This window comes from Triticum urartu, chromosome 5A, assembly GCF_056163025.1.
Source record: "Triticum urartu cultivar PI428250 chromosome 5A, HENAU_Tu73, whole genome shotgun sequence".
NCBI lineage: Eukaryota > Viridiplantae > Streptophyta > Magnoliopsida > Poales > Poaceae > Triticum > Triticum urartu.
Genome location: NC_141877.1, coordinates 549,234 through 563,908, shown reverse-complemented (window position 1 = coordinate 563,908; position 14,675 = coordinate 549,234). Strand labels below are relative to the sequence as shown.

The following is a 14,675-nucleotide window of genomic DNA, read 5'->3' as shown; positions in this document are numbered from 1 at the left end:
GAAGACCCGACTCATCACTTCGTAATGAGCCGGCCCTTGGGGGCTACCAATTGCTCCTGTCAACAATTCAAGGTACATAAATTTTCATCCATAATATTGAAGGATCCATTGCTCAGTTGGTAAATCACAAAGCTCTTAACCTTGTGGACGTGGGTTCAAGACCTACGATGGAAGCTACATTATAAGATGTTATTTTCATTGAAGTATATATCAAGTCCCGGTTCAAGTATTATCTTACTAAAGTCGGCCCTTGGGGGCTACATATCACTGCTCAAGTCTACATGATTATATTTACAAAGTCCCTGCTCATTATTGCATAATGAGCCGGCCCTTGGGGTTACACTGATTGAAGTTTTTATAAGCAAATTACAAGTCCCAGGTTGCTGTAAGCATGACAACCCGGCACTTGGGGGCTACATATATGGAGTATTCAGTTTAGATGATTGAGATGAACAAACCGGATTTCTTCAAGGTTGAAACACTTATTTGAGCAAGTCTTAAGTTATCACTATGTTCTCCTCTTAAGACTTGGGGGGCTACAGGTATTATGCATATAAAGGAGGAACATCTTCATTTTATCAGTTTTGAGCAAATCAAAAAAGATCAATTACATGACCCGGTGTCGACAACAATTATGACCCGGTGCCATCAATATTTATAAACCGGCCATTTTGGTAATATTAAACCGGCAAGTTTTACATCTTCAAACCGGCTGAATATCAGATAAGTATTTTCAGACCCATATTTCTTAAACCGGTGCTTTGGGAGCTGAGTCAAAAGGAGTTATTCTTCACAATATTTCTCGGTGACAAACCAATGTCGGAAAATTAAGTATGAAGTTGGCTTATTGACCTGGATTTTCTAGAAGAAGGAAATGGCAAGGAATTAAGGATGATCAGATGCCGGTTTACAAGAATTCTTAACCCGGAGCATAATCTATCAATTTGTTCTTGTATTTGTTTTACAGGATCAGTTTAACATGGATAAATCCAAATTAAACTGGGGGCTAATGTCGGGGATATACCCTGCGGTGTAAACCGGCCGGAAGTGTAACCCGGCCGGACTTGGCGGTTTATCTGAAGACCCCGCTGGCACTTGGCGAGTTACTGGCGACTCACCCTCACCTGGCGGTTTACAAGCAACCCGCCTGGTCATTATGACTCATTGGTAAACCGGCAGGCGGGTCAGAGGAGCGACAAGACCCGGTGGCCCAAAGGGCGGTTCATGAAGGCCGGTTCATACTATGGTGGGCCGGTTTAAGAGGAAAGGCATAAGGAATATTTACCTTACAAGGAGTTAAGACCAGGACTCATATCTGGTTTGTATTAGAGATAGACTAGTCCTAATCCTAATAGGACTCCACATGTAAACCGCCCCTTCAACATATATAAGGAGGGGCAGGGCTCCCCAAAGAGGACAGGCTACAAGCAAGAAAACAATCTCTAGGGCTAGACACAAAGAGCCGGCTTACGGCGACTCCCTCATGATGATAATGAGACCTAGCCTCAAACAGCATGTAGGGTTGTTACCGGATGATGTTTCCCGGGGCCTGAAGCTGTCTAAATCCTTGTCTTACGTGTTGATCTGCCCTACGTCTCTCGTCCCGCTCAACCCCTCTCAAGCTACCACATAGATGCATTGGCCTCGCGACTAAGTCCTCACACTAGGACATCTGCCGTGACAATTCCACGACAGGTGGCGACGGGAACGGTGACTACGGCTACTAGGAGTGGCCGAGGAGAGGTGAGGAGGTGCGAAGCTCACCGGGAGGGCACACGAAGGCCCGGCGAGAGGCTTAGGAGCTGCAGAGACGTCGCCGGAGCCGAGGATGAGCGGCAGCGACCGAAGATGTGGACGAAGGCGAACAGAGGCATCGGGGCTCCACGTCTCCACCTGGTGGCACCAGGAGAGGTTGCCGACGGCGGCGAGGCCCGTGGACAAGGCCAGCAGGCACGGGGCCGCCGGTGGCCGCGGCAACGACGGAGGACGGTGGCGAGGGCGCGTTCGGGCGTGGATGGGGAAACGGGGGAGAGGAAGCGAGCGGGGGCTCTGGTGGGGAGAGGGAGAGGCAGAGAGAGCAAGTGGGCGAGTGGGGAGGAAGCCCGAGGCGTCGGGGGGGTGTCTTATCCCTCTCTCGCCGGTGACAGCGAGTGGGTTCGGCGGGGCTATGCCCCTGTTCCGACCCCGGTCGGGGGAACAGGGAAGGGGACGGGCAGGGGGGATCTGGGCTGGCTCGGGTGGGCAATGGTGGGCCGGCCCAGGTGGGCTTGGCCCCAGTGGGGCAGGGACACTTCCCTCTCTCTCCTTTCCTTTTCCCTTTTCCTTTTTCTTTTCTTCTTTTTAGCTTTTCTGTTTTAGCCATTTAAGGCCACCTTCACATTTTTGCAAAAATGTTGGTTCCCCACCAATATTACCAGAAGAAAACTTCCCACATGATGAACATTTTAGTTTTCATGTTTGAGCATTTTGAATTCCACACAAAATTTGAATTTGAATTCAAGTGAATTTGAAAGAGAGAGGAGACAAAAATGATCAAGCACTTTTTAGCAAAATAATTAACTGAACCCCAGGGGTTACTGTAGCATCATTACACCGGGGTGTTACACAATTTTAGTTGGAGGACTTGGAGTATTCTTTACGGAAGAAAAGGCGGTTCCCAAGTTGGTAATGATACCCTCAAGTTTATCAATCCTAGTGGAATCATGATTTATTCTTTCATTAACTATAGGTTCCTTATCTTTAATATTTTTCAAAGTTACTCCTACTTTAGATCCATATTGGGTAATTTGGTTATGGATCTTTTTATCGAAATTTTCAATTAACTCAACGGTAGCAACTTTATTTTCAATAATTTCAAGTTTTTGCATTACATGCTCCAAAGTTAACATAGTTCCATTAACCAAAAGAGGTGGTGAGCCAAACAAATCTATCATAGCATCATAAGAATCAAAAGTGTGGCTACCAAAGAAGTTCCCTCCGGTAATGGTATCAAGGATATATCTGTACCAAGGAGCAACACCTACATAGAAATTGCGAAGAAGAACGGAAGTAGATTGCTTCCTGGTAGATCTATTTTGAGCATTGAAATTCTATACCAAGCGTATTTTAGATTTTCTCCCTCCCTTTGCTTAAAATTAATAACTTCATTCTCGGGAGACAACAGAGAAGATAGAGGACTCGCCATAACGACAAGTAAACGGAAAAGAGGCGAACGGAAAAGAGAGGGAGGATAGAGAGAGAGGGCGAATCAAATGGCAAGGGTGAAGTGGGGGAGAGGAAAACGAGAGGCAAATGGCAAATAATGTAATGCAGGAGATAAGGGTTGATGTCTACTACACAACCTTCTTCTTGTAGACGTTGTTGGGCCTCCAAGTGCGGAGGTTTGTAGGACAGTAGCAAATTTCCCTCAAGTGGATGACCTAAGGTTTATCAATCCATAGGAGGCGTAGGATGAAGATGGTCTCTCTCAAGCAACCCTGCAACCAAATAACAAAGAGTCTCTTGTGTCCCCAACACACCCAATACAATGGTAAATTGTATAGGTGCACTAGTTCGGCGAAGAGATGGTGATACAAGTGGTATATGGATGGTAGATAAAGGTATTTGTAATATGAAATTATAAAAACAGCAAGGTAACTAATGATAAAAGTGAGCGTAAACGGTATTGCAATGATAGGAAACAAGGCCTAGGGTTCATACTTTCACTAGTGCAAGTCCTCTCAACAATACTAACATAATTGGATCATAAAACTATCCCTCAACAAGCAACAAAGAGTCACTCCAAAGTCACTAATAGCGGAGAATGAACGAAGAGATTATGGTAGGGTAGAAACCACCTCAAAGTTATTCTTTCCAATCAATCCATTGGGCTATTCCTATAATTTTCACAAACAGCCCTAGAGTTCGTACTAGAATAACACCTTAAGACACAAATCAATCAAACCCCTAATGTCACCTAGATACTCCAATGTCACCTCAAGTATCCGTGGGCATGATTATACGATATGCATCACACAATCTCAAATTCATCTATTCAACCAACACAAAGGACCTCAAAGAGTGCCCCAAAGTTCTACCGGAGAATCACGACGAAAACATGTGCCAACCCCTATGCATAGGTTCATGGGCGGAACCCACAAGTTGATCACCAAAACATACATCAAGTGAATCACATGATATCCCATTGTCACCACAGATATCCACGGCAAGACATACATCAAGTGTTCTCAAATCTTTAAGGACTCAATCCGATAAGATTACTTCAAAGGGGAAACTCGATTCATTACAAGAGAGTAGAGGGGGGAAGAAACATCATAGGATCCAAGTATAATAGCAAAGCTCGCGATACATCAAGATTGTTTCACCTCAAGAACACGAGAAAGAGAGAGAGAGAGGGATCAAACACATAGCTACTGGTACATACCCTCAGCCCCGAGGGAGAACTACTCCCTCCTCGTCATGGAGAGCACCGGGATGATGAAGATGGCCACCAGAGAAGGATTTCCCCCTCCGGCAGGGTGCCGGAACGGGTCTAGATTGGTTTTCGGTGGCTATGGAGCCTTCTGGCGGCGGAACTCCCGATCTATTCTGCGTTCTGGAAGTTTTAGGGTATATGGAGTTATATAGGCAGAAGAAGCACGTCAGGGGAGCCACGAGGGCCCCACGAGGCAGGGGGCACGCCCCCTACCCTCGTGAGCTCCTCCTTCCTTCCTTGACGTGGGATCCAAGTCCATCAGGTGGCTTTCGTTCCAAAAATAACTTCTCTAGTTGATTTCGTTCCGTTTCGACTCCGTCTGATATTCCTGTTCTTCGAAACACTGAAATAGGCATAAAACAGCAAATCTGGGCTGGGCCTCCGGTTAATAGGTTAGTCCCAAAAATAATATAAAAGTGGATAATAAAGCCCAATATTGCCCAAAACAGTAGATAATATAGCATGGAGCAATCAAAAATTATAGATACATTGGAGACGTATCAAGGGTTTGTGATGGGTACTTGGTATGTTGACTTTTGCGTAGACCTCCACGGCAACGGCGCCAGAAATCCTTCTTGCTGCCTCTTGAGCACTTGCGTTGGTTTTCCCTTGAAGAGGAAAGGGTGATGCAGTAGAGTAGTGTAAGTATTTCCCTCAGTTTTTGAGAACCAAGGTATCAATCCAGTAGGAGGCTACGCGCAAGTCCCTCGCACCTGCACAAAACAAATAAATCCCCGCAACCAACGCGATAAGGGGTTGTTAATCCCTACACGGTCACTTACGAGAGTGAGATCTGATAGATATGATAAGATAATATTTTTGGTATTTTTATGATAAAGATGCAAAGTAAAATAAAAGGCAATGAAAATAACAAAGTATTAGAAGATTAATATGATGAAGATAGACCCGGGGGCCATAGGTTTCACTAGTGGCTTCTCTCGAGAGCATAAGTATTTTACGGTGGGTGAACGAATTACTGTTGAGCAATTGACAGAATTGAGCATAGTTATGAGAATATCTAGGTATGATCATGTATATAGGCATCACATCCAAGACAAGTAGACCGGCTCCTTCCTGCATCTACTACTATTACTCCACACATCGACCATTATCCAGCATGCATCTAGAGTATTAAGTTCATAAGAATAGAGTAACGCCTTAAGCAAGATGACATGATGTAGAGGGATAAACTCATGCAATATGATGAAAACCCCATCTTGTTATCCTCGATGGCAACAATACAATACGTGCCTTGCTGCCCCTACTATCACTGGGAAAGGACACCGCAAGATTGAACCCAAAGCTAAGCACTTCTCCCATTGCAAGAAAGATCAATCTAGTAGGCCAAACCAAACTGATAATTGGAAGAGACTTGCAAAGATAACCAATCATACATAAAAGAATTCAGAGGAGATTCAAATATTGTTCATAGATAAACTTGATCATAAACCCACAATTCATCGGTCTCAACAAACACACCGCAAAAAGAAGATTACATCAAATAGATCTCCACAAGAGAGGGGGAGAACTTTGTATTGAGATCCAAAAAGAGAGAAGAAGCCATCTAGCTAATAACTATGGACCCGTAGGTCTGAGGTAAACTACTCACACTTTATCGGAGAGGCTATGGTGTTGATGTAGAAGCCCTCCGTGATCGATGCCCCTTCCGGCGAAGCTCCGGAACAGGCCCCAAGATGGGATCTCGTGGATACAGAAAGTTACGGCGGTGGAATTAGGGTTTTGGCTCCGTATCTGATCGTTTGGGGGTACGTAGGTATATATAGGAGGAAGAAGTACGTCGGTGGAGCAACAGGGGGCCCACGAGGGTGGAGGGCGCGCATGGGGGTAGGCACGCCCCCCCTACCTCGTGGCCTCCCTGTTGGTTGCTTGACGTATGGTCCAAGTCTCCTGGATCATGTTCGGTGAGAAAATCACATTCCCGAAGGTTTCATTCCATTTGGACTCCGTTTGATATTCCTTTTCTTCGAAACCCTAAAATAGGCAAAAAAACAACAATTTTGGGTTGGGCCTCCGGTTAATAGGTTAGTCCCAAAAATAATATAAAAGTGGATAATAAAGCCCAATAATGTCCAAAACAGTAGATAATATAGCATGGAGCAATCAAAAATTATAGATACGTTGGAGACATATCAAAGCACACCGACGATGGAGCGGTAAAAGGGAGCGTCGGACGCCGGAGAACCCTCGACGGTGGACACCTTAGCCTTCGTGTCGACAGGCGTAGGAGCAGGCTTGCAATTAAGCATGCCTGCTCTCTCCAGAAGCTCGTAGGCGTACTTCTACTGGTGCAGGAAGAAGCCAGTAGCCCAGCGCACAACCTCGATGCCGAGGAAGTAGTGGAGAGCCCCCAAGTCCTTCAGGGCGAACTCGGTGCCGAGGCGAGTTGTGATCTGCTGAAGGAGCGCTGGCGAAGAGGCAGTCAGGATGATGTCGTCGACGTACAGGAGGAGGTACGCGGTGGCGGGACCCTGGTGATAAACAAACAGGGAGGCATCGGACCGTGGGGACCGGAACCCCTACTGCTGAAGGAAGGCTGCGATCCATTGGTACCAGGCCCGAGGCGCCTGCTTCAACCCGTAAAGAGAACGGGAGAGCAAGCACACGTGGTTCGGATAGTCGGTGTCGACGAAACCAGTAGGCTGCTGACAGATTACCTGCTCGTCGAGATGGCCATGCAAGAAAGCATTAGACACATCGAGCTGGCGGACTGGCCAGGCGCGAGAAACAGCGAGCTGGAGAACAGCGCGAATCGTGCCCGGTTTGACAACCGGGGCGAAGGTGTCGGTGAAGTTCACGCCGGCACGCTGGCGAAAGCCACGCACTACCCAACGCGCCTTGTAGCACTCAAGGGAACCGTCGGGGCGAGTCTTGTGGTGGAAGACCCACTTGCCAGTGATGACGTTGGCACGGGGAGGCCGCGGAACAAGCTGCCACGTATGCTTGCGCTGCAGGGCGTCAAACTCCTCACGCATCGCAGCTAGCCAGTTCGGATCCCGAAGTGCTGCGCGAGCGGAGGTGGGTAGCGGAGACGGTGTCGAGGTGGATGCAGCACACGCGTACTCGTCCGCCGGGTAGCGCGTGCTGGGACAAAGTGTCCTGGTCCGAGCTCGAGTGACGACACCGGTGAGGGGTGCGGCCATAGCGACGGGGGCCGCGGCAGGGGCTGCAACAGGGGCCGCGGCATTAGGGGTCGCGGCGGGAACAGGGGCCACCGGGGGGCCGCGGCGACGGGGGCCGTGGCGGGGGCGGCCGAGGGGGCAGCGGCAGTGGCCGCGACGACAGGGGCCACGGTAGGGGCCACAGCGCTAGGGGCCGCCAGCGCAGGGAGCGCAGGCAGGGCCGACTCCGGGGCGCGGCTGGGCGGTCCGCCAGAGGTGGGGGCAGGGGCGAACCGCGCCGCTGGAGACGCCGAAGGTGACGGTACCTGCTGAAACAGGAACACCAGCTCATCAAAGTACACATGCCGCGAAGGGAAAACGTGGTGGGACACTGGATCATAGCATCGGTAACCTTTGGTGTTGGGAGGATAACCAAGAAAGATGCAAGGAAGTGACCGGGGTGCGATTTTGTGAGGAGCAGTGGACGCGGTGCTAGGGTAACAGAGGCACCCGAAGATGCGAAGACCGTCATAAGATGGAACCGCACAGAAGAGGAGCTAGTGAGGAGTGTAGTTCCAGCGGGAACGACAGGGGCGAATGCTAATGAGGAGGCTGGCGGTCGCAAGCGCGTCCGGCCAGAACCGAGGAGGCACGTAGGAGTGGAAGAGCAATGTGCGGACACAGTCATTAAGGGTGCGAAGGACGCGCTCGGCGCGACCGTTCTGCAGGGATGTGTAGGGGCATGTGAGGCGAAAGATGGTGCCGTGGGACGCAAGTAAATTGCGGACGGCGATGTTGTCAAACTCCTTGCCGTTGTCAGTTTGCAAGGCGAGAATGGGACGACCGAACTGTGTGGTGACTTATGAATAAAAAGCTGTGAGTGTGGCAAGAGGGTCGGACTTGCGACGGAGAGGGAATGTCCACACATAATGGGAAAAATCATCCAATATCACCAGATAGTATAAATAGCCCGTGTTGCTAGCAACCGGGGACGTCCAAACATCACTATGCAATAGCTGAAATGGAAAGGTAGAAATGTTTGTAGACTCGCTAAAGGGAAGACGAACATGCTTGCCAAGACGGCAAGCCTCACAAGTATGATCGTCAACTTTATTACATGAGAAAGAAAAACTCTGAAGAATCTGACACATAACGATGGAGTTGGGATGACCAAGACGGGCATGCCAAAGATCGACACTAGCGGCGAAGGCGACGGGACGACGGGTGGTGGTGGCGCCGGAGGGGTGCACTGGGTAAAGCTCATCCGGGCTGTCACATCGGTGGAGTACCATCCGTGTACGGGCGTCCTTCACAGAAAAACCGATATCGTCAAATTCAGCGGTGATAGGGTTCTCACGAGCAAGGCGACGAACAGAAACAAGATTAGTAACTAAGTCAGGAGACACAAGAACATTAGACATATGGACATGAGTAGAGGTAGACGGAAAAGACATATGACCGACATGTGTAATGGGTAGGGAGGAACCGTTACCAACGGTGATACGGGTGGGAGTATGAACGGGAGTGGCAGACATGAGGTTACCAGGATGAGCAGTCATGTGAGCGGTGGCGCCCGAGTCCGTGTACCAGTCACCACCGCCACCATAAGAGCTCGGTGACGAAGCGGAGTGCAGGGCGGCGAGCAGGGCCGGGTCCCACAGCGGTGGTACCTGAGGAGGGTAAAACCCTCCGTAGGCCGGCGCGGGAGCTGCACCGAAGGCCGACACGGCGGCAGCGTCGTAGGTCGGCGCGGACCCGTAGGCGGGCGCAGGCGGGGGGCGGCACCGTAGCCACTGTAGGGAGCGGCGTTCTGCGCGGCGAAGAGAGCCTGGTGGCCTGCCGGGCGAGGCCCAAGGATGCCTAGAGCAGGAGCCCGAGGAACCGGCATCGAGTACGCATGGACGACGCCGGTCCATGGGTTGGTGCCGTACGTCCATGGGGGAGTCACCTGCTGCTGCTACTGACGAGGGGGCCCCGGCGCCTGTTGCTGCTTGCGGCCGCCACCGCGGCGGTTGCCGCGTCGTCTGTCGCCCGGTTGCTGGGGGCAGCGGGAGGCGCGGGCGGGAGGGGGAAATACCCCAGAGGCGCGGGGGGCGGCAGCTGCTGGCGGCGCGGGTGGGGCGGCCGGTGGAGGGGCACCACGGGGGGTGCCGGCGGCGTGGGCGTGATGCTGCACGCGCTTCTTGACCCCCTTCATCGGCGCTCCTCCAACCGCCAGTACGCCACAAACTTGGGGAAGGAGGGCTCCGGCATCAAGGTGAAGTTGGAGGCGGTGTTGCCGAAGTCCTCGTTGAGGCCGGCGGTGAGCGTGCTGAGGAGGAGGTCGTCATCCACCTTGGCTCCAATGTCACGGAGCTCATCCGCCAACGTCTTCAGACGGCGGCAGTAGTCATCAATGGACTGTTCATCCTGGTGACAGTCAAAAAATTCCTACTGCAAAAAAACGCGGCGCTGAAGCTTGTTGTTGGTGAAGAGGCCATTCAGCTTGACCCACGGGGCACGGGCGTCGTCGCCGGCGCTCACGACCGTGTGGAACAAGTCCTTGAAGATGGTGGTGAAGAACCACCGGATGATCGTTGCGTCGATCGCGGTCCACTCGGCGTCGTCCACCATGGCGCGGGAGTCCACGGTGCCATCCACATGATCCACGAGGTTGTTCACGTGGAAGAGCAGCGAGAAGTACGTCTTCCACGCGAAGTACGTGGAGTTGGAGGCGTCGAGGACCACGGGGACGCGTGCATAGACGTTGATGTCGCGGATCTCAGCAGGGTCGACGGCGAAGGGGTTGGAGTAGGTGGAGGCGTTGGACGACATGGCTGCGAGGTCGTGGGGAGGGAGGCGGCGCGGCTTGGGGAGAAGCGGTGCGGCGGTGGAGGGCGGGCGGCGCGGCTTGGGAGAAGCAGCGCGGCAGTGGAGGGCGGGCGGCGCGGCGGGAGGGCGGCGCGGCGTGGAGTGGAGGGCGCGCGGGGAGGAGGGGCGGTGGCGGCGGCATGGGGCGGTGGCAGCGGTAGATCGCGGCGGCGGCTAGGGTTAGCGGAAGCGGAAGGATCGACTTGCGATAGATACCATGTAGAGGATGATTTGGTGCATCGATAATTGATTGATCGTACACTAGGCACATATATATAGGTATAAGGGATGCGACCGGTGTCTTGTTTTCCAAGATACAAGTACATACAGGGAGAGGGAGACACTACAGGTGCAGCATACAAAACCTAAACCTATGTACATGTACACATGTTCAACAGTTTTGCTTTTCTGTGACGCAGTCTAGCGTTGTACTCATGTGATTATGCAAATGTGTGTGACGCTTATGCAAGCGGCTAAAACACCCTCTGTGTGCGGCTAAAACACCCTCTGTGTATGGTTGTACCATGTCTAAGTGCATCCGTCAGATATTGTTGCATATGACTTTTTTATCTTTTTAGTTGCAATTTGCCATTGCGCTCTTAAAAGGCATGTTTTGGGACCCGGGTACGGTTTTTTGAGCGTTGCCCGGACATTGAGACCCTTCCGGTTGGATGAATCACGTGTTGTGCTGCCCGGCGAACACATCGATCTGTGTTACCACTTCATGACTTCATCTGGACATTTTGATCAAGCCCCTTGGTCGTTTTCGCTTCCAAGAGCTGCGAGGCAGAGTGTCGATCATCAACGTCAAACCCCTTTGACAAGTTTGGGGGGAGGAGAAATTGGATCTTTTGCCTCACTTCACTTCTCCATTTGATAATTTGCTGCCCCCTGAGAGGCTGCCGGGTGGGCCCAGGGCCACTGGTCATTGGGACAACCCTAGGGCTAATCATCAAACCTTCGTAAAGTGAGGCAAATCATCCAATCTCAGAGGGGGGGGAGTCAAAATCCTGTCAAAGGAGCAAGTCGGCAAATCATTTTTTCTATGAGCCATGAAGTTAGCAGTGATGTAAAGAGTAGTTATGACATAAGCATAGAGATCACTAGGACCATAGTCGGTTACTACTCCTATATACTCTCTCCGTCCTGAAATAAAAGTTGTACTAAAGTTAATACAAAGTTGAGACATTTATTTTAGGATGGAGGGAGTATAAAAAAAAGAGGGAGCAACACCTATAATATAACTCAAACATTTAATTAGCTTCAATACAAGGAAAGTAGGATCAATTGTCGGTTACTACTTCCTTCCAACTGCGTGCGCATGTGTGTATAGTTAGCACTAGCTACTCTCTGCTCCTCTCTTTTTTTGCGGGGTAGTCTCTGCTCCTCTTTGACGAGAAGCTAGGTACATCCTCCATAACATAATATAAAACACTTACATGGTGGGACAGAGGGAACGGCAAATAGCCTAGGCTAATTAATAGTAATATCCTGAAAGATGCACTGAATTGGCACCAAGCACCGACAAGTGAACCTCATGGTTTTCTTGATATTCCAGCTCAAGATGACATATCTAAACTAGTCCAGGGTAGAGGCTACAAACAAGAGAAAATTCCTTATATAACACTATTTTAAATGTTGTTTCCCTATTTGATACTAGAAAAGTTTTCTTTCCCTATCTAACACCGTGTCTAAATTTTATGCCCTTTATGACACTTTCGTTCATTTTGAGTCTTAACAGTGTTAAATGGCACCTGAAAAGACCTGTTTGTCCCTTAGGCCTCGTTTGGCGCATGTGGATGGGAGGGGTTTCGAGAGGATTTTCCTCGCGTCGGCTAGAAACCCCACAAAACCCGGTTGGCCCATTTGGTACAGGGGGTTCGCATGGTCCGATCCTCTCCGATCCCCTTCGATCATCTCGAACCCACGCGATTCAGAACCCTCGTCCAAGGGCTCAGGGAAGCAGCGTCCCAGCGCACGCCGCCGCCACCGAGGGGAAGAGCCCCGCCGCCGCCACCGAGGGGAGGAGCCCTGCCGGCGAGAGGAGGAGCCCCGACACCGCCGCACGACTCTGCCCACCGCCCCGACTCTCCCCGGTGGTAAGTCATCGCCGCCCTGCCCCTCCCCTCCTCCGCTTCCTCTCCCGGCCGCCATGGGCCATGGCTACGACATCCCGCACATCGTCCATCCGCCTCTTTATCAATGGCAAGCTCTCCAAGAACGTCGTGATTTTCTGATGGTGATGGTGATTGCTCATCGTAGTGTAGGATTTGTTGAACATCTCGCCGGGTAGGGTTTGATTAGGCTGGTCTGATGTTAATTACCAAATTACTCTTTCTGAACCTATAAGCTACCATGTAAACAAGTAAATCAATTTGCTCCTTCATAGGGGGGCAGCTGATTGGAGACAGATCGAGGAGCAACGGCGTTGTTGTTTGAAGCTTCTTCATAGGTCCATCAGCTCGGTGTCTCTGCTTGATTGCTATCTTTGCCGCTTCCTAACCCTCTTCGGCTTCCCCTCGCCATTAGCCTTCGGACCCTGAAGTAAACATGTTCTCATTTGGTATGAGTGTATTATCCACATGACAATAGAAGTGAAATCAGGAGCTACGGCAGTATCAAATATATATGCAATGGGCCTCATCGTGTACGAGCCATCCACATCCCAATACAAAACAAAACAGGAGCTACAACGTAAGGAATTTGCTATGGTCTTCACTGTCTGACAGCCTATCTAAGATTTACAAAAGAAAACAAGAGCTATAACATAAACAATAAATGTAAATATAACCTTTGCTCTGTTCCTTTTAAACTTGCTTTTTTCTGCAACTACTCCGAGTATGTTTCCATCAACACACATATTTATATGCTCTGCTAGTGGATACTTGTACTGTACATGGTTTGCTGCAAGTGGATACTTGTACTTAATAACCAGCTGCTAGTGTTATGAATGCTCGACATATCCTTTCTCATTTGCTCGCTTTTGCAATTTAGTCATATGCTTAGAACATAAAATCCCCCCTTGTGATTTTGTGTTTACATAAATAGTATTCATGCTTGATATATATACTATACCAAATTTTGGTGTTTATTGGTTTTTGAAATTGGATTCTAAAGCATGTCCGTTACTTGATTTGTCCTACTAGACTGATGCTTTTTTCTTGCAACGCGCAACTCTGAACCATGCATCTTATGTTGTAATTTTTAAATGTGTGTGGCATCAAATTAGAAATGTGTGTCGCATCAGATTTTGATAAATGTAAAGTTTGGCTTTCTTGTCAGGAATAGGAACAATCAGGTTTTGATAAGGTTGCTTTATTTAGTTGGGGCTGTGTTTAGAATATACTCCCAAAACAAGTGCACTCGTTGTTTTCCTTGCACTGTCTGTTTATGGTGCCATAAAAGATAAGGGCCCTATACATCGGTTTGTGTATCCTGCTTGCACTGTCTAGATTTCCTATTTTGGTGCTAGATCTTTGGCTATGAGGTGGTGCTTCCAGCTTTGAACTTCCAACTTAACCTGAAGATTACTTACTTTTGAGGATGCCTAAATCTGAAATCTGAAACTAAATTTGTTACCCTTGTGTCGCCCCTTGAACAAAATTTGTACATTGAGATCAGTTATCTTGAACGTTCCTTCTTTTCGTCTCAGTGACCATGGCTATAGTGTGACATGAAGTTTTATCTTTGCTCCTCAGCATACTAGTGCTTTGTTGATATCCACTTGCACTGTTCATTGTTTCATTAGCCTGCCAATTCTACATAAATGTCCTTTGTCCTGACAAATGGTTGTTCCTGAAAAAAGATTTACAATTTCTGCCATAGTATTCCTTTTGTTCAGCTATTTGCCGTAATGGTTTTTTTCTAAAGGCACTCTAATGTTCATCTCTTTTTGTTTCATCATGTTCTCATGCACCAAAAGAAGCAACAATAAACAAGCTGGATGAATAAATTTTTCTCAGGTTCTCAATGCTAGATGACCATGACACCAAGATGGATACATGTTTCTGCATTATCTTCGTTGCAAAATGATGTTGTGGCTGTGATGAACTGTTTGCTGCGAAAGATTATGTTGTTATGATAAATAATGAATGCTGGGATTTGGGATTCAAAGTCATGTTGTTATGATAAATTGTGTTATTGCTATGATGAGATATTGATTTCAAGTCATGCAAAATTATGTTGTTGTTGGGAAAACTGCTGCTAAATTATGAGATATTGATTTCAAGTCA

General features: G+C 49.1%; 1 protein-coding gene and 1 long non-coding RNA gene across 2 annotated transcripts; one reads left to right on the top strand and one right to left on the bottom strand.

Annotated features, from left to right (window-relative positions):
- Positions 1-9,786: 9,786 nt before the first annotated feature.
- LOC147967299 (uncharacterized) lies at positions 9,787-10,407 on the bottom strand. The gene is made up of 2 exons (XM_087522433.1): positions 10,084-10,407; positions 9,787-10,002 (listed from the first exon to the last, which is right to left on the bottom strand). The coding sequence occupies exons 1-2, from the start codon at positions 10,405-10,407 to the stop codon at positions 9,787-9,789; spliced, it is 540 nt and encodes a 179-aa protein (XP_087378559.1).
- Positions 10,408-11,947: 1,540 nt separating this feature from the next.
- On the top strand, positions 11,948-14,675 carry LOC125555387 (uncharacterized). Its single transcript, XR_015603729.1, has 2 exons — positions 11,948-12,542; positions 12,833-14,675. It is a non-coding gene; the product is annotated as an uncharacterized LOC125555387 (long non-coding RNA).

Coding starts and splice junctions, on each gene's coding strand:
- LOC147967299 (XM_087522433.1), bottom strand. CDS start 10,407: ATGTCGTCCAACGCCTCCACCTACTCCAACCCCTTCGCCGTCGACCCT. Junction 10,003..10,083: donor ACGACGCCCGTGCCCCGTGG/GTCAAGCTGAAT, acceptor GACTGTCACCAG/GATGAACAGTCCATTGATGA.